The 18197-nt window shown below is 56.6% G+C and overlaps 1 protein-coding gene across 4 annotated transcripts in view; it reads left to right on the forward strand.

Annotated features, from left to right (window-relative positions):
* Positions 1-16354, forward strand: part of SLC25A42 (solute carrier family 25 member 42) — a 42733-nt gene extending 26379 nt beyond the window's left edge. For 3 of the 4 annotated variants that reach the window (XM_018051475.1, XM_018051473.1, XM_018051474.1), the window contains 7 exons: positions 4009-4122; positions 8612-8717; positions 10763-10788; positions 11691-11857; positions 12199-12315; positions 12807-12958; positions 14106-16354. In XM_018051475.1, coding sequence (XP_017906964.1) covers positions 4042-4122; positions 8612-8717; positions 10763-10788; positions 11691-11857; positions 12199-12315; positions 12807-12958; positions 14106-14413 — 957 coding nt within the window. In that variant the 5' untranslated portion in view covers positions 4009-4041 and the 3' untranslated portion in view covers positions 14414-16354. Of the gene's footprint in view, positions 1-3805; positions 3894-4008; positions 4123-8611; positions 8718-10762; positions 10789-11690; positions 11858-12198; positions 12316-12806; positions 12959-14105 lie in introns of those variants that run through there. The other variant, XM_005682096.3, reaches the window with a different exon arrangement.

The raw sequence follows: 18197 nt of genomic DNA on the forward strand, positions 1-18197 counted from the left end.
CTAAGACCAGTGTGCTGTGGTGCTGCCAAAATCCTCATCATCCCGCGCTGCTCAGCTGCTCGTGTTGCTCGGGGTGTTCCTGCTCTGGCCGCTGGGAGTGCTTTGATTTGCCTTTGTGTCCCATGGTCATAGCACCGTTGGCTGTGGCTCCTGCCCGGCACCTCAGGGTGGCCCAGGCTCTTCTTTAAGTTTCCGGCCCTGTCGTAGAAGCAGCCCTTCCTCCCCGAGTCAGGGACCACTTTAGGTAGAAAACGGCAGCAGAGGCGACTTGGAACGGGATCCCGCTTGTGCTTCCTAAGATGTCCCATACCAGCGGGTGCTTGGGAGGGCCCAGACGGCAGGAGGGGCTTCCACGGCTGGCTCAGGGGGTATCTGCCTCACTTGCATCATTTACAGGAGAGCATGGGGCCTCCCAGGTGGCTCAGTGCTAAAGAATCCGCCAGCCACAGGAGACACGGGTTCGATCCCTGGGTCAGGAAGATGGCAACCCACCCCAGTATTCCTGCTGGGATGGACAGAAGAGCCTGGCAGGCTACAGTCCATGGGGTGACCCGTGACTGAGCACAGGAAAGCATAGTATTTTAAAAAATACTTGTTTTTATTTTTGGCTCGGGTTCCAGCTGCCCTGTGGCATGTAGGATCTTAGTTCCCCCACCAGGGATCGTACCCACGTCCCCTGCATTGGAAGGTGGATTCCTAACCACTGGACCACCAGCGAAGTCCCAAGGAAGCCTGTTGGTTCACTGGGTGATTTTAAAGCGTGGGTACGGAGGCCTCCCAGCACACCAGTGCCCAGTGGTATCTCGGTGACACCAGTCCTTGATACTGTGTTTTTCCTCCTGGTCCTTTCCCTGTGGTTGGCTAAGCTTTGAGTGTGCTTCCTCTGGGAGGTTAAAGGTAGATTTGTTACCAAAACAGTGGGTTCACCTCTTGGTGGATGTCAAGCGAATAGATACACCCAAGTCCAAAGATGGGGAGAAGAGAGGATTTATTACTAGAGGTTGTTAGGGTAGACTCATCCATGAGGACTGGGCGTCCTTACAAAGAGGAAAAAACATTGTTTTATGGGAGGAAATTTGGACACAAACCTGTGTTAACCTGAAGACTGGGTTTGCCTCTTCGTGAATGTTAAGCCAGTAGACACAACCAAGCCAAAGATGGGGAGAAGGAAGGATGTATTACCTGCAGCAAGTTGAGGGAAGTACAAGGGACCTTTTCCAAAGCAGCATCTCCCTGAACAGCAAAATTGGGGAAGTTTTAAGCTCAGGGTCCATGAGTATTCAGGAAGGGGCTTGAGTAGAGGAGAATTCAGCCTAGAATTAGGGCAAAGGTCCAGAGTCCAAGCTTTAGTTGATTGAAGTCAGGAGAATCAACATCATTCCACCCTCCACCTGCTTGGGGGCCTTAGTTTCCACAGAACTCAAAGATATATTTATTATCATGAATATCCTTTGAGGAGGAACTAGGGCTCTGCCTTATTCAGTTCAGTTCAGTTCAGTTGCTCAGTCGTGTCCGACTCTTTGCGACCCCATGAATCGCGGAACGCCAGGCCTCCCTGTCCATCAACTCCTGGAGTTCAATCAGACTCACGTCCATCGAGTCGGTTATGCCATCCGGCCATCTCATCCTCTGTCGTCCCCTTCTCCTCCTGCCCCCAATCCCTCCCAGCATGAAAGTCTTTTCCAGTGAGTCAACTCTTCGCATGAGGTGGCCAAAGTATTGGAATTTCAGCTTCAGCATCAGTCCTTCCAGTGAACACCCAGGACTGATCTCCTTTAGGATGGACTAATTGGATCTTCTTGCAGTCCAAGTGACTCTCAAGAGTCTTCTCCAAAAGAATTGGAGAAGACTCTGAGGCCTCCAAGCACACCAGTGCCCAGTGGCACAGTTCAAAAAGCTTGCCCTTTGTGGCCAAGCTTATAATAAGTGTCCTAATCTTGAGGATTTCTCCCTGGAAACCTGTAAGCAGATCAATTAGGGAGTCCCTGGAGAAGGAGAACCAGGATGGCTCTCTTTCCTGGTTCGAAGGAGGTTCAACTTTTTTCCACAGTTCAAAAGAATCAATTATTCGGCACTCAGCTGTCTTCACAGTCCAACTCTCACATCCATACATGACCACCGGAAAAACCATAGCCTTGACTAGACGGACCTTTGTTGGCAAAGTCTCTGCTTTTTAATATGCTATCTAGGTTGGTCATAACTTTCCTTCCAAGGAGTAAGTGTCTTTTAATTTCATGGCTGCAGTCACCATCTGCAGTGATTTTGGAGCCCCAAAAAATAAAGTCTGACACTGTTTCCACTGTTTCCCCATCTATTTCCCATGAAGTGTTGGGACCAGATATCATGATCTTCGTTTTCTGAATGTGGAGCTTTAAGCCAACTTTTTCACTCTTTCACTTTCATCAAGAGGCTTTTTAGTTCCTCTTCACTTTCTGCCGTAAGAGTGGTGTCATCTGCATATCTGAGGTTATTGATATTTCTCCCAGCAATCTTGAGTCCAGCTTGTGCTTCTTCCAGCCCAGCATTTCTCATGATGTACTCTGCATATAAGTTAAGTAAGCAAGGTGACAATATACAGCCTTGACATACTCCTTTTCCTATTTGGAACCAGTCTGTTGTTCCATGTCCAATTCGAACTGTTGCTTCCTGACCTGCATACAGATTTCTCAAGAGGCAGGTCAGGTGGTCTGGTATTCCCATCTCTTTCAGAAATTTCCAGTTTATTGTCTGCATTATTGAAGTGAAATGAAGTGACGTTGCTCAGTCATGCCCGACTCTGCGACCCCGTGGACTGTAGTTTACAAGGCTCCTCTGTCCCTGGAATTTTCCAGGCCAGAGTACTGGAGTGGGTTGCCATTTCCTTCTCCAGGGGATCTTCCGACCCAGGGATCAAACCCAGGGCTCCCTCATTACGGGCAGACGCCTTGCCGTCTGAGACACCAGGGAAGCTGCATTACTATTTGACTGACTTTTCTCTGTTCCTGCCTTCCTTTGTTCTCTTAAGATCATTAATTACTGAGACCTGTTCCAGGGAAGTCATTGCCTCCAGGTTTCGACCACGTAATGGCTTAGGCCAAAACCCTTCTCTTTAGTAAAGAGAGCCATTCCTGGTTCTGTTTCTCCAGGGACTCCCTAATGGATCTGCTTACAGGTTTCCAGGGAGAAATCCTCAAGTATTAGGACACTGATTATAAGCTTGGCCACACAGGGCAGGCGGCCACACAGGAGGACAAAGACTATCTCTTTTTCAGAAAGTTCCTTTTATTTGCTTATTTTTGGCTGTCCTGGGTCTCTGTTGCTGTGAGCGGGCTTTCCCTGACTGCAGCAAGCCAGAGCTGCTCTTTGTTGCGGTGCGCGGGCCTCTCATGAGGTGGCCGCTCTTGTTGTGGAGCACGGGCTCTGGGCACGAGGGCTCAGTAGCTGTGGCACACAGGCTTAGTTGCCCCACGGCGTGTGGGAGCTTTCCAGACCAGGGATCAAACCCATGTCCCTTGTATTGGCAGGTGGATTCTTAACCACTGAACTACTAGGGAAGTCCAAAGATTAATTTTCTAAAAGTATTTCTGAGAACGGAATCTCAGATCCAAGCTAGCATCACCTCAAAGTGGGTTGGGCTCCAGGGTAGGTGGAGACCTCCAGCCTCCACGTTCTAGAGCCCACCCCACCCCCGCCTCCTGGTGTGTGACCTGGCTGGCAGCTTAACCTCTCTGAGCCAACCTAGGCGGTTGGTGCCAGCTTGGAAAACAACGGAGGACTCAGAGGCCTGTTGGTGACGACGAAATCGCAGAGCTGATGGGAAGTGCTCTTGTAAATGATTAAGCAGTCAGGGCAGAGGACTCTGGCATCCACATGCAGCTTCTGGTGTCTTTATCCTGCAGGGAGACCGAAATCAGGTTAGGCGAAGCGTGCCTCTGCGGCAGTGCTGGCATCGGGTCACGGGGAATGAATCACAGGCCCTGGGCGGGTGGAGGAGGCCGCCTTCTCACCGTGCCCCGTTTTGCTCCCCAGGACTGAGTCTCCGCCGTCCTGAGCAGGCCTGGAATGGGTAATGGTGTGAAGGAAGGCGTGGTGGGTTTGCGTGATGATGCCGAGCCCGTCCTGCCCGCGCACGTCTCCTCAAAGGCAAGTACCCCTGCCCCGCCGTGGGCACGCTAACCCGCACCCTCTTCTGTGCTCGCACCCCACATAAATCATCCCCTCCCACACTGAGGGCGGGGGCGGTGGGGGGTGACGCAGGCTGCCTCCTATTCCATTTTTATAGCCCTGTCTGTGCTGTGGATCCAGCCGCCCCACCGCTTGGCAAGAAGTCAAAACCTCACCCAAATTTGGCGGGGATGTCAAAGGTGTCCCCGGGTCCCTCTTCTGACTCACATTTGCCAACACAGAGTAATTAGCCAAAGGTGGGGTGGGCTGAGGGGAGCTCCTCACGCCAGGTAGGAGTTTACCCTCACTCAGCTCTGAAGCTTATCCCCAGTGACTCCCTTCAGTTGAACACAAAAGGTTTATTCCCTCGTAAAGAAATTGCATCAGGCCCGTGCTTGTTCACCACAGAAGCCAGGAGAAGTTCTCCCACCGGAACCTCGAGCATGGACTAATCCACCTTCACTCCTAGGCTGGTTCAGGTGCCCGCAGGCAGTTCTCAAAGTCCTCGGGTTCAAAGGCTGAAGCAGCGTCAACCTCTGGCCCTCCTGACCTTTCCCCAAGTTCCAGGTTGCTCTGTGGAGCACCAGGCGGACAGGAGGCCTGGTTCTCGGACCCACGTCACCATGCTGGTCGACAGAGGGCTGAGCTCCAGAGCAGGCACCCCATTCCTCACAGTCCAGTGAACTTTAGCATATGAGGGAGATGTGGCCCTCCCTCCACTGGCCCAGATGGATCCCGCCAAGTGGACACGCCCAGCAAAGGCCCCCGTGCCCAGCCTGCACTCGGACACACGCGGCAGCAGTTTCCCCCCTGCTGGCCGGCACGACCCGCGTCAGCCTTGCCTGCCTGGCTAACCCAGTGCAGGGGGCTTACGCTACACTCTGAAGAGCCTGGCATCTTCCTGCGGTCTCACTGCTCATGTGGATCCTGTCTGTGGGTCACCCATTTTCTCTCCATCAGGCTGCCTGCCTCATTCTTCATTTGCAAGGATCTCTCCTATGATGAGAAGTTAGAACTGGATATGGAACAACAGACTGGTTCAAAACTGGGGAAGGAGTACGACAGGGCTGTATGTTGTCACCATCTTGATTTAATGTATATGCAGAGTACATCATGCAGACTGCTGGGCTGGATGAAGCACAAGCTGGAATCAAGATTGCTGGGAGAAATAGCAATAACCTCAGATATGCAGATGACACCACCCTTATGGCAGAAAGCAAAGAGGAACTAAAGAGCCTCTTGATGAAGGTGAAAGAGGAGAGTAAAAAATCTGATTTGAAACTCAGCATTCAAAAAACTAGGATCATGGCATTTGGTCTCATCACTTCACGGCAAACAGAAGGGGAAAAAGCAGAAGCAGTGACAGATTTTATTTTCTTGAGCTCCAAAATCACTGAGGACAGTGACGCTTGCTCCTTGGAAGGAAAGCTATGACAAACCTAGACAGCATATTAAAAATCAGAGACATCACTTGGCCAAGAAAGGTCCATCTAGTCAAAGCTGTGGTTTTTCCAGAAGTCGTGTACAGATGTGATAATTGGACCATAGAGAAAGCTGAGCACCAAAGAATTGATGCTTTCGAACTGTGGTGTTAGAGAAGACTCTTGAGAGTCCCTTGGACTGCAGGGAGATCCAACCAGTCAATCCTAAAGGAGATCAGCCCCGAATGTTCACTGGAAAGACTGATGCTGAAGCTGAATCTGTAGTACTTTGGCCGCCTGATACAAAGAACTGACTCACTGGAAAAGACTCTGATGCTGGGAAAAACTGAGGGCAAGAGGAGAAGGGGGCGGCAGAGGATAAGATGATTAGATAGCATCACTGACTCTACAGACATGCATTTGCACAAAGTCTGGGAGACAGTGAAGGACAGTGAAGACTGGTGTGCTGCAGTGCAGGGGGTCCCAAAGAGCTGGACACGACTTAGAGGCTGAGCAACAGCTCATATGATAGTTGTGGAGACTTTGACCCTTTGGTGATGCCTTTGCCAACCATGATGGCTTCCCTGGTGGCTCAGATGGTAAAGAATCTGCCGGATCCGATCCCTGGGTTGGGAGGATCCCCTCGAGGAGGAAGTGGCAACCCACTCCAGTATTCTTGCCTGGAGAATCCCACAGACAGAGGAGCCTAGCGGGGTACAATCCAGCGGGTGGCCAAGAATCAGACACGACTGAGCAGCTAACACTTATCTTTAAAGGATAAGCCAGCTGCGTCATTTCGGAGTCCCCGGGAGTGTCGGCAGAAAGCAGCCGCCGCCTCCTGCACTGAGCGTGCACTCCTCACCGAGTGTCTTCGGAGCCGCACACCCACACACACGTGCCAGTCCTTGCACGTGCAGCACTGGCCTGGCGATGATGAGCACTGCAGGCTTCCCAGGAAGTGCCTGGTGGGGGAGATAGAGGGACACCTGGGCTCCACCTCCAGTGTTCACAGGCCTGTGGGCAGGCCGCAGGGCATCCCTGTGCTCACAGAGGCTCGAGGTCGGTGGTCGCCACACGGATTCACAGAGAGCAGACCGAAGCAGAGGGACAGATGGGCCTCGAAGCCGGTGCCAGAAACTCCCCTGAGCCTTCTGGCATCTGCTGCCCACGTCCCTGGAAGCCAGATGTCCAGACCTTGCCATGTGACCCAGAAAAGGCAGGGGTCCCCAGTGACAGGTCTCTGTGAAGCAAAAAGGTGGAACCCTGTGGTAAAGCTCAGCCTCAGAAACTGAGTCAGGAACACACTGCTGTGGGGACTTGTTCTTTCAGGGAGAGGTGGGCTGGGCTGGTGGAGGGGGCACCAGGGGCATTAAGGGGAGGGGCCAGGTCGAGGGGCACAGGGCCCTGGGGACGTTCACCTGGGACGTGATCTGGGGTCTGGGCCAGGAGTCAGCATGTGACTGTGTCAGAGGTGAGGGACCGGGGAGCAGAGAGGCCTTCCAGTCACTGAGGGCAGACCCAGCCCCCCCGAGACACCCACAGAGCTGAGCAAACCTGGGCATTGCCCTGGACTCCACCAAGCCCACTCAGGAGCCCAGACTGCCAGCCGAACCCCTCAAATGCCCCCTCATTACTCCCCTCTCGCAGCCTCCTCTGGTCCCAGCCTCTGCTCTCTCAACCCTGGGTTTCACAGGAGCTGCCTCTCCTCTGGTTCCAGTTAAGATAACCTGTTCACCTTGCACGCTTCTCCATTTCTCTGTAGGCCAAGGTCAGCCTCCTTGTCAGGCTCTGTGGGATCCAGCCTCGCCCGCCTTGCGTCGCATGTCTCTTCCCTTGCCCCCTCCCCTTCCTGCATCAGCGCCCTGCCCTCCTTGTGGTCCCCAGCTCCTTCTCACTGGGGCCTCTGAGTGTTCAGTTCCTCCCCCTCGATTAGTGACACACACACACTCGCGCGCGTGCACCCACGCCCTGCGTAGGTGTGCCTCATCACACACCCTTGGCCTCTTAGCCCGCATTCTCCTGGAACTCCGAGCCCCCTCCCCACAGCCCCTCCCAGACTGCTGACTCTGCACACATTTGTCTGAAGAGCTGGTTCGTGTCTGGCAGCCCTGTGAGGGGAGCGGTGGGGGCTCGTACAGGCCCCTGCCCCACACTGACTCCAGGCTCCTGAGGGCACCTGGGTCGAGTGGACGTCCCAGATTCCCAGAATCGCTGAGCCCCCTGCTCCTCACCTCCTTGCTCACTGCAGTGAGGACAGGTGGGGTGTGTCCTGCACAGAGCCCCCGGCAAGCTCTATGCCTGAGTCATCCGGGGTTGGGGGGAGGTGGGAATAGAGCCTCCAGCCCCAAGAGCAGACGGCTTCCTGGGCTGCGATTCGGGGCTCCGTGGGCCTCAAGGGAAGGAGGGCTGTTTGAGCCAGGGCTCCAGGAGCCACAGGAAGACTCGGGAAAGCACCGACTTTGAGACTGGCCGCAGGAGCACAAAGTGCAAGTCAGCCGTGCCTGTCCCCATCACCTTCAGCTTAGCTGGATAAAGAGCCACAGACAGCGGCCCCGGAAGTCCTGATAGAAGGCGGTGGAAAGCGGACACGCTGAGCAGAGCCAGGGTCTCCTTGCCCGATACCCACCATCCACTCCCCAGATCACAAGGAGCCTTTACCCAAAACATGGAAGCATGAGAGCCCCTCGCACATGGGCAGTGGGTGGACCAAGGTTGGAAAGTAGTACAGGTCAAGGGCAACTCTTAGGTTTGTGTCAATCCCATTGGAGGCCGTCTCTGAGAACTTAGAACCATGCGCAATGCCCCAGCCTCTCACGAGGATGGTCCCTGCGGCCCAGGAGGTTCTCACTGTGTCCCCCCAGGCTCTGTGGCTGGTGCCGCAGTCTGCCCAGGGCCCAGCAGGGCAGTGTCACTCTGCCCACCATATGTCTAGCCGCCCCGGGCCAGGCGGAGAAGAAAAGCCTTTCTCCTGGACACTGTTCCAAGCAGAGCAGATGCGTCCTCTCCCTCTCTGATGACAGACGGCGTGTTCGTGTGTTTTCTTGCAGAGTGATCACAGGCAAGTTCTCAGCTCCCTTCTGTCTGGGGCACTGGCTGGTGCTCTTGCTAAAACAGCTGTAGCTCCCCTGGACCGAACCAAAATCATCTTCCAAGGTAAGCACTGCCTGAGCACCTATCGCCGGTGATGGAGAGGCTGCCGGGCGCTCACCCTCCTCCTCCAGGGCCCCACACTGCTCTGCCAAGTACTTTCTAAAATGCTTCTTCTTTAAAAAAATTATTTATCTGACTATGCCAGGTCTCTGGAGAAGGCAATGGCACCCCACTCCAGTATTCTTGCCTGGAGAGTCCCATGGACGGAGGAGCCTGGTGGGCTGCAGTCCAGGGGGTCGCTCAGAGTCGGACACGACTGAGCGACTTCACTTTCACTTTTCACTTTCATGCATTGGAGAAGGAAAGGGCAACCCACTCCGGTGTTCTTGCCTGGAGAATCCCAGGGACGGGGGAGCCTGGTGGGCTGCTGTCTGTGGGGTCGCACAGAGTCGGACGCGACTGAGGTGACTTAGCAGCAGCAGCAGCATGCCAGGTCTCAGTCGCGGCAGAGGGGGTCTTCAGTCTTCACTGCAGCAGGCTCTTTACTTGCAGCACATGGGATCTAGCTCTCCAACCAGGAAGCGAACCTGGGCCCCCTGCACTGAGAGTGCAGACTCTCAGACCCTGGACCACCAGGGACGCCCTTGAAATGCCTCTGTAGAATCCACTTAGAAAGTCTGCTAGTGTTTAGGACTGGCATCACAAAGTACCAGAAACCAGGCAGCTTAGAACTGCAGGAATTTATTCTCATTTTCTGGAGGCCAAAAGTCCACATTCAAGGGGTCCTTAGGGTTCGCTCCTCCTGGGGCCCTGAGGGAGGACCCTTCCTTGCCTCTTCGAGCTTCTGATGACTCCAGGCATCCTTGGCTTGTGACTGCACCCCCCACCCCAGTCTGTATGTCTGGGTCCTCTTCTAAGGACCCACGCCATTGGGTCACCCTGCTCTAGCATGACCTCCCTTTCTGCAAAGAGCCCGTTTCCAGTTAAGGCCTCATTCATGGGCGCTGAGAGTGAGCGCATACATGGACGTTTCTTTGGGAAGACACAGTTCAGGAATCCAGCTCCCTCCCTCCTTAGGGTTTAGCAGGCGCCGGGGGAAGATGAGGCCTTTGTGTCCCATACGTGGTGGGCAGGGGGGCGGTCCTAAGCTGGGACCCCTGCCCCTCAGCTCTTTGGGAGGAAGGAGCTGCCGACTGGAGCCAGGCCCCTCCCACTTGCTCAGGCTGGCCCCTCACCTCTCCGGGCCTCAGGTTCCTGTCGATATAACAAGACCATTGATACCAACCTCCTGCCTGAGGGGGAGGAGGAGTGAGCTGACGTGGGAAAGGGCAGGCGTGCAGTTGAGGACACATCTCCATCAGCTGAGCTGGTCCTGGAACAAATTCCCACCGGAGCGCCACACGGGGAGCTGAACTTCATTCCGAAGGCAGGAGCTGTGCATACGTCCACACAGAGAGGAGGGCAGGGCTGTGCTGGGAGACGCGGGGAAAGCGCCGCGCTGCGGGTGCTGCCAGGCTAAGGCCCCTTCGTGACTTGGGTTGGCGGGTCGCCTAGCCACTGTGGTGCAGTTCACCATGGAGTGGGTGGGGGTGGGCCGGGCAGCCCCGGAGGGCAGGAGAGTGGGAACTAGGGCTGCCCGAGCCAGGCCATGGAGGAGAGGGCAGACATCCCCTGCCAAGGGAGCTGGAGCCCGCTTAGCTGACCCCCGCATGGCTGGCGGCTAGGATGCCTCCCCTCCAAGGGACCTGGGGGAGAGAAAGTTCAGCTGGGTGGAGACCCTCCCAGAGAGCTGCATCCTTCCACAGGCCCTCACTGTCCTGCGGGGTCAGGTGGCAGCTGGGCTCCTCTCCCTGAAGAAGGGGTGAAGTTGGTGTGCAGAGTGGCCTGGACGTGGGTGGGGGGTGGGGAGGCTCCTGGGGATGGGGTAACTTTGCTGGGGATGTCCCCACCTCGGCCCTTATAGGGGTTGAGGGGGGGCATTTCCAGGGGAGGCCCTCACTCCCTATGCTCAAACTAGACCCCTGTGGTGGGGGTCATGCAGACTCGAGTGGGAGGGTGGTCCCATCCTTCATCTCCAACAATCTCTGTTGTGTTTTTTTTTTTTCCAGTGTCCTCAAAAAGATTTTCTGCCAAGGTGAGCCGCTCAGTCATGGACCCCCATCTCTGGGGCCTTCACCTCTGCCCTACTGGGCTGGCAGAGGCAGGGAGGTGGGTGGTAGGGGCTGGGCAAACGCTTGTCAAGGGGCTTTTCCCATTGGTTCCCTGACCCCCGCCCCAGGCCGGCTGTAGGACTGCTGGGTGACCAAGGCCTCCCCTGCCAGGCGCTGGGGCCAAGGCCATCTGTCTGCACCCCGAGTCTGCCTGGACATAGCCCACCCTGGGAAGTGACGGGAGACCATCTGTCCTGGGGGTGGTGGTCAGGGGACTTGATGGTCTAAACACACAGGTTTCGTATTTGATTTATTTTTAAACACAGAGCAGGTGTTGCTGCTTGTTTTTGTTTAGTTACTAAGTCGTGTCCGACTCTTTGCGACCCCATGGACTGCAGCCCGCCAGGCTCCTCTGTCCATGGGATTTCCCAGGCAGGAATACTGGAGTGGGTTGCCGTGCCCTCCTCCAGGGGATCTTCCCTGCCTAGGGATCAAACTCACATCCCCTGCATTGGCAGGTGGGGTGTTTACCACTGAGCCACTGGGAAGCCCACAGAGCAGGTGTTTCCTTCTTAAAGGAAAACAAAGAGGATTTTTAAAAGCCAGGCTACCAAACACCGACAAAACCCCCTTTGGGGCTGAGTGCTCTGCAGCCGTGCTTTCCCCCGTCTCACTTCACGATTCCCAGGCTGGAGGACAAGGGGTGGGGGTCCCAACACGGAGCCCAGGGAACGTGGGGGCGGTCTGTGATGTCACCCCACCTTCCCAGGCGCAGGGCTGGGCAAAGTCAGGCGAGCTGAGAGGGCAGCTGCGCTCTGCGCGCAAAGGCCGCGCTTGGTCGGAGGCCTAGGCGGCTGACGTTGCCCTCTCCGCTGCCTGCCCCCAGGAGGCCTTCCGGCTGCTCTACTTCACCTACCTCCACGAAGGCTTCTGGAGCCTGTGGCGCGGTAACTCGGCCACCATGGTGCGTGTGGTGCCCTACGCCGCCATCCAGTTCAGCGCGCACGAGGAGTACAAACGCCTCCTGGGCAGCTACTACGGCTTCCGTGGAGAGTGAGACCCCCCTTCCCCAGAAAAGCCCCGGCCCTCTCAGCTGTCACCTCACCCTGCTCGCCTGTCTCCCACCTGTTCACCATGCCGGAACTTCTCTCGTTTCCCGGTCTCCGCGAACCTACCTCCCAGGACGGCCGCGGTCCCCACTGTGCCCCAGAGCATGTGGAGAGCCGCCTGCCCTTCATTCATTCAGACAAGCAGGGGCAAAGGCAGGCACCCCCCAAGAGACACCCCTGCCCCGCCCATCAGCTTGGCCGCCCGTTCCCCCATCTCTACCCACACCCCAGACCTGTGGGCACCCGGAACCCTGGGGGCTCACCTTCGCCCCCACCCGCTTTCAGAGCCCTGCCCCCTTGGCCCCGCCTCCTCGCTGGCGCGCTGGCTGGAACCACGGCCGCCTCGCTGACCTACCCGCTGGACCTGGTCAGAGCGCGGATGGCTGTGACCCCAAAGGAAATGTGAGTCTCACCCTGGTGACGTTTTCACCAGCACCGGGGGCTCTGTGTCTAGTGGGGTTCCTGGGAGGGCCCACCCCACCCGGCCCCTGGGGATAGGGTCTGGGCCTCTGCCTGCAGTGGCTGATGAAGCTGTGCTGAGGCTGTGTTGCCCCAACCTCCCTGGGTTCCGCAGCTCTCCATAAGGACAGTAACTGGGTCTCTCAGCTTGGGTGGCAGTGTGCTTCCATCAAACCCAGAGTCTCCCTGTTGAGTCGAACACAGATGTGCTTAAAATGCATCTGAGTAAAAAGCCAGGGGCTGAGCACAGCAAAGAGCCCAGTGGTGCAGGCGGCCTGTGGCTGTGGGCATGCACAGCCCCCTCAAATGCCAGAACTTCCGCATGGTGGTTCTGTCAACTTCCAGGCCTGCCCCCGCTGACGTGAGAGGAGGGAGAATTAGTGAGTTGAGGTCTGCAGCCCCCCACCCCACCCCTGCACTGCTCTGTCCTCCAGGTACAGCAACATCTTTCACGTCTTCATCCGCATCTCGAGAGAAGAGGGGCTGAAGACCCTCTACCACGGATTTGTTCCAACCGTGCTGGGGGTCATTCCGTACGCCGGCCTGAGCTTCTTCACCTATGAGACCCTCAAGAGCCTACACCGAGGTGAGGAGCGCCGGGAGGGCAGCACCTCCCGTGGGCACACATACCTACCTATCTGTGGGTGGGTGGGGAGGTGGAGGTGGTTGGGGACGAGTGGAGGGAGCAGCTCGCTGGAGGCCCAGGGTCTGGGTCAGGAGAAGGCATAAGCCCACTGATGCCTGCTACTTGGTTTGATCTGGTGTTAACAATCTGCCTTATCTGCTCCAAGTTGTTTTTTTTTTTTTTAAGGAAAACAGTCAGGGTAAAGCCCAGAGCCTGGGTACCCAATCCCCAGCCGTCTCCCCTCAGCCCTGCCTCTCTATTAGGGTTCGGCTCCGCCTTTCACCTTCATTGCCAACCCTTCTGCCTGGGCTCCTATTCAGCCTTTGTGCGCTTCCTGGTCCTAGGAGGTGCCGGAGTGGCTGCCCCTGCACACGCGGCAGTGCAGCTCTGACCCGTCCTGTTTGGGGCGGTGAGGCTGTTGCGGGCTTTCTGAGTTCAGCTGACATCCAGGAGCTGTTCTCCTTGTGTGGGTGCGAGACCTGATTATTTGCTTTACCTTTCCCACCCTCTGCTCTGCCGGCGGCCAGGCTTGCACTGGGGCCCGGCTCCCTTCCCACCCGCTCCTGGTGCTGACAAGTTCCATATGTTCTGCCAGTCTGCTGAGTGAACAGGGCGGCTCCCTGTTTTTAATCCCTAGTTTCAAATTGAAAACAGCATGTTTTTAAAGAATCCCTATTGATCCCTTGCTGTTCCCTCCTCCCTTCAGCCAGCAGGTGCTCACACCACCCGTAGAGAGGGCACCTGTTGGGCAGGCTGGGCAGTTTAGAGGGTTCGGGGCAGAGTGATATTCTCTTTCTTTACAAGATGGGAAACAAGAATGACTGGGTCTGAGCTTGTTCTGGGTCACAGAACTTGGTTATATGATTCTTCGTGCTTTTCAGTTGTAAAAATCTTTTGGATCTCACATTTAATTTAAAAACGGGGCATCAGTAGGTGAGGAAGAAGGGACGCCGTGGCCCAGGAGAGCTGGTCGGCCCTGAAACACAGCTGTGACGCTGTGTGTGCGTGTGAGCGCGGTGCAGGGGGCGCGGGTGGATGCCAGCGCCTCTGGCTGCCAGGGCGCCCCTTCCCATTGCCCTCAGAGCCCCTCCCACCCTTCCCTCTGCAGAGTACAGCGGCCGCCCGCAGCCCTACCCCTTCGAGCGCATGATTTTCGGGGCCTGCGCCGGCCTCATCGGGCAGTCTGCCTCTTACCCGCTGGACGTGGTGCGGCGGCGCATGCAGACTGCCGGCGTCACAGGCCACCAGCGCGCCTCCATCGTGCGCACCATGAGCACCATCCTGCGGGAGGAGGGCGTGGTGCGCGGCCTCTACAAAGGCCTGAGCATGAACTGGCTCAAGGGCCCCATCGCCGTGGGCATCAGCTTCACCACCTTCGACCTCATGCAGATCCTGCTGAGACACCTGCAGAGCTAGGGGCGGGTGGGGTCGGCCGCGCTTGAGCTTCAGTTGGCCGTGGGCCGCTGACTCCTTCCGTGTCTGAGCCCAGGGAGCAAAGACGTGCTGGGTTCCACCCAGAAGGTGCACGGATGCGCCTTGTGGAACAAGCTGGGGGCCTGGGGGGCCTGAGCTCAGTGCGGCCCAGGTCTGAGGGGAAAGCCAGGGGCGCTCATGCATCGTTGGGACTGGGGGCAGGGTTCCCATGCCTTCCTCTTCTGGCCTCAGCTGTGCTGAGGCTGCCTCTGGAGGCGTTAGCCGGAACGCCCTGAGTGGGGCGTAGCCAGTGCTGCCTTCTGGGGTGTTCTTTGCCCTTGGACAGGCTCCTGGTTCTAGGGACCTGGTCCCCGCTAGGCTCAGAGCCAGACCTCGCCTGCCCCTTGCTGTTCTGAGTCCCTGTTCTTGGGCGGAGGTAGGAGGGGGTGGGGGAGCCCCAGAGAGTGTGGGGCCAAGGCCTCCCTGAGACCAGCCTTCTGCTCAGCTGTAGCTCCAAGAGCAGCCTCCCACCCTGCCCGGCCTTTCCCTGCCTTCACCACTGTTTCCCAGGTGACTTCTCCCTCCCCAGAGCCTGAGGCTTCTCCCAAGAGTGTTGTCCTGATCGCAGACTCCTGATCCCAGGCCCCAGAGTTGGGTCTTCCCCTCTGTTACCCCACTCCCACCCAGTTTGTACGGTTCCCAGGAGGGTCACGCCTCCAGGCAACAGGGTTTGAGAAATCACCATGGGTTTGGGTCCGAGTCCCAACCTGGAGGCGTCTTCCTGGATTGCCAGGAAGCTCTCGGCCGTACTCCACTGGCTGCAGTAAGGGAGGCTGGGCCTCAGGCCCTGACCCTCTGCGCTTAGTCGTGGGGGCTCCTGGGGGGGCACCCATGGCATCCAGCACATTGTGGGCAGCCTCTAAGCAGTTACTTGGCTGGGACCTGGGGCAGTTTGAGGCCTGTGGGGTTGTCTGCTTTCCTGTGAATGGAGAACACGGAGGCTGGAAGCCTTGATTCTCCCAGAGTGAGAGCCCGAGGCCATCCGGGGGCAGGGCAGGACACTCAAAAGAGTCAGGCCCCCGGGGAGATGGTCCTGCAGAGGCCCCAGGGCCCACCAGGACCCACCTGTTTTCTCATGACGTTTGGAGTTTGATTTTTGCTTTTGTTTTTCAAGACGGCTGGCCCTGGGTCTAGATACCATAAACTCTAGCCAGTCCAGCCTGGTTCCAGGAGCAGGACAAGCAGAGGGCCGGTTTCCCCAGTGGGCTCAGCAGCCGTGGGGTGTGAGAGTCTGAGAGGGTGTGTTTCTGCCGCACGTGCATTTCCGACTGATTGTGACTTCCACTCCCTCCTTTTATTCCCTCCTGTTTCCATTTTTCTTGCCTTGGTCCCCTGGGTGCGGAGACCCCTCCTTCTGTCCTTCCTGCATGTCTCCACCGGCCACCCCCAGTCTTGTTCCCAGACTCTAGTTCCCCGGGGGCCCGAGCTGTCCCATTGGGTAAGCGTCACACCCACCTTCTCTCCCAGCCTTGCCCAGTGCTCAGGAGAGGCAGGGGCACCCCTCACAGGGAGACAGGATGGGAACATGAGGGTGCCCAGGCTGGGGGTCCACCCCTGGTGGGTGAGACCGAATGGATGTTTAGGCAGTGCCCTCCTCTGAGCTGCAGGCTGGGCAGGAGCAGGGAGGCCCCAGGGTTACCGGCCCCAGCGCGCCTCTTCAAGGTGGCTCCCAGCCAAGTGCACCGCGGCGGCGCCGACTCCCCTCACCCCCAAGCCCTGCACACAGTCGGACCTTTGCCCTAGGCAGTCATACCCCTCTCACTGATTGCCTGGCCTGATTTGGAGTTACATTTTGATGCCATGAAGACACTTTGTTTATATATAATGTTTATATATTTTAAAGATTTGTGCCAAGAGAGTATATTTAATAAAAATCAAAATGATTTTTTTTTCTCCTGCCCATATCTCTTCTTCGGCTCTGATCCTCATCCCCTAGGAACCAAAAACATGGTTGAAGTTATTTTGACAGATTGTTGAATAACCTTTTCTTTTTAATGTAATTGCTATATGGATTGTTAATCCCGGCCTTGATTTGGTCAGGATTTGCTAGCAAATGCAAACCGCACGAAGAGTTTACCATGAACAGTAGGCCTGGCTCTCTGTCCCTTTGCAGGGACATCTCCCGAGGCCAGTGCCCCCTTCCGGGGAGATCCTGTGTGCACACACTTGTCCCTCTGGGGACGTCAGTGGGGACGAGCTGTGGCCTTCAGCGAGCACTGCCCCGGAGCCGCGGGTCTGCTCTGTGACGGGTCGAGGCTTCCGGCGTGAGTGTCACTGTCCGCAGGGGCAGGAGGGTGAGGCCACCAGAGGGCTCCCGGGGGCACCGAGACTCACCTCACGGGCAGCCTACCGTGTAGAATGACTTGCAGCCCCCACCCAGACCAAGACCAGGAGTGGGCGCCTCCGCGGGCAGGGGAGAGACGGGGCCAGGCGAGCGCACGTGCACGCGCACAGAGGCGAACTAGGCCCCAGGATGGCCCGCTGAGCTGCTCTGCGCGCCACATTCAGCCAGCCGCATTTCTTGCAGGTCAGTGGCTGTCAAATACAGGATGCGTATTAGCAGCAGTTTAGTGTTCCCCAGGGGGATGGCCTGTGATGAGACCCACCAATCCCTTACTGACCAACAGCTAGGTTGTTGCTGAGTTGTTGCCACAACAGCCTGGTTAGTGGCTCCTGGGGGTTCCTGAATGTTCCCCCCACATCCATGCTAACTTCTGGTCAGTACCATTTCTCACACCATCTCCTGAGCCTGAGGGGTGAGGTCAGCCCCTCCTCACTCTCCTCCAACATGTGGCGTCCCTTGATACACAGAGGTGAGCTCTTGACCCCATCTGGACCTGTGACAATAAAGATGTTTGCTAACCACTTCCAGAGAGACCTTCGAGATGCACCCTCCCTCTTCCACTGGCCCAGGAGATAAAACCCCAACCCTGGTGGTGGTTGGTGCTATCTTGTGACTGCAAGGTAGGGAACAATCCCAGGGTGAAGACGCCACTGCAGAAAGTGGAGCAGAGGGACTTTCCTGGTGGCCCAGTGGTTAAGACTGCACGGTCCCAGCGCAGGGGGGCCCAGGTTCAGCCCCTGGTCAGGGAACTAGATCCCACAGGCCACAGCTAAGACCCGACTTGGCCAAGTAAATTTGTTTTTAAGTAGAGCAGAGATGCGCAGAGAAATTGGATTTCTTGGTGACATTGTTTGGGATGCTAGATTCAGCTTTACCTGAAGCCAAACTGCCTCTCAACTTCCAACACAAGTCATTTTATTCTCTATATTTAAAACAGTTGAATTTCCTGGCCCTTTCTGACACAAACCTCCTTGTATCTACCTCTTTGAGGTCATAAGGTAGTGTTCCTGTAGCCTAAGTTTCTAGGAATGAAATTGCTGGGTAAATATCAGGGACATATTAATAGTATAGTTGATGCTGGTGGCAAGCCTGGCATTCATGGTTCCAATCCTATTTTTAACTATAAGTCACTTGGAGCCAGCCTAGGGTTCCCCGCTGGAACGCAGTCCAGGAGCCAGCGACTGTGGACCGCTGAAGGGTGTGTGATGCAGCCCCTCAGCACCGGCATGGGGCCACTCTAAGGCTGCGCATTGTGCTTTTCCCCCTGAGGTCCCCAGCAGGACTCAGCCCAGATTGCCCAGAGTCGCTGGCTCACTGGCACTCCCTGCTGCCTTCTTTCCTGTCTCACATCCCTACCCTCCTAGAGGCTTCCTCAGGTCACCT

The sequence above is a fragment of the Capra hircus genome, chromosome 7, assembly GCF_001704415.2.
Source record: "Capra hircus breed San Clemente chromosome 7, ASM170441v1, whole genome shotgun sequence".
Lineage (NCBI taxonomy): Eukaryota > Metazoa > Chordata > Mammalia > Artiodactyla > Bovidae > Capra > Capra hircus.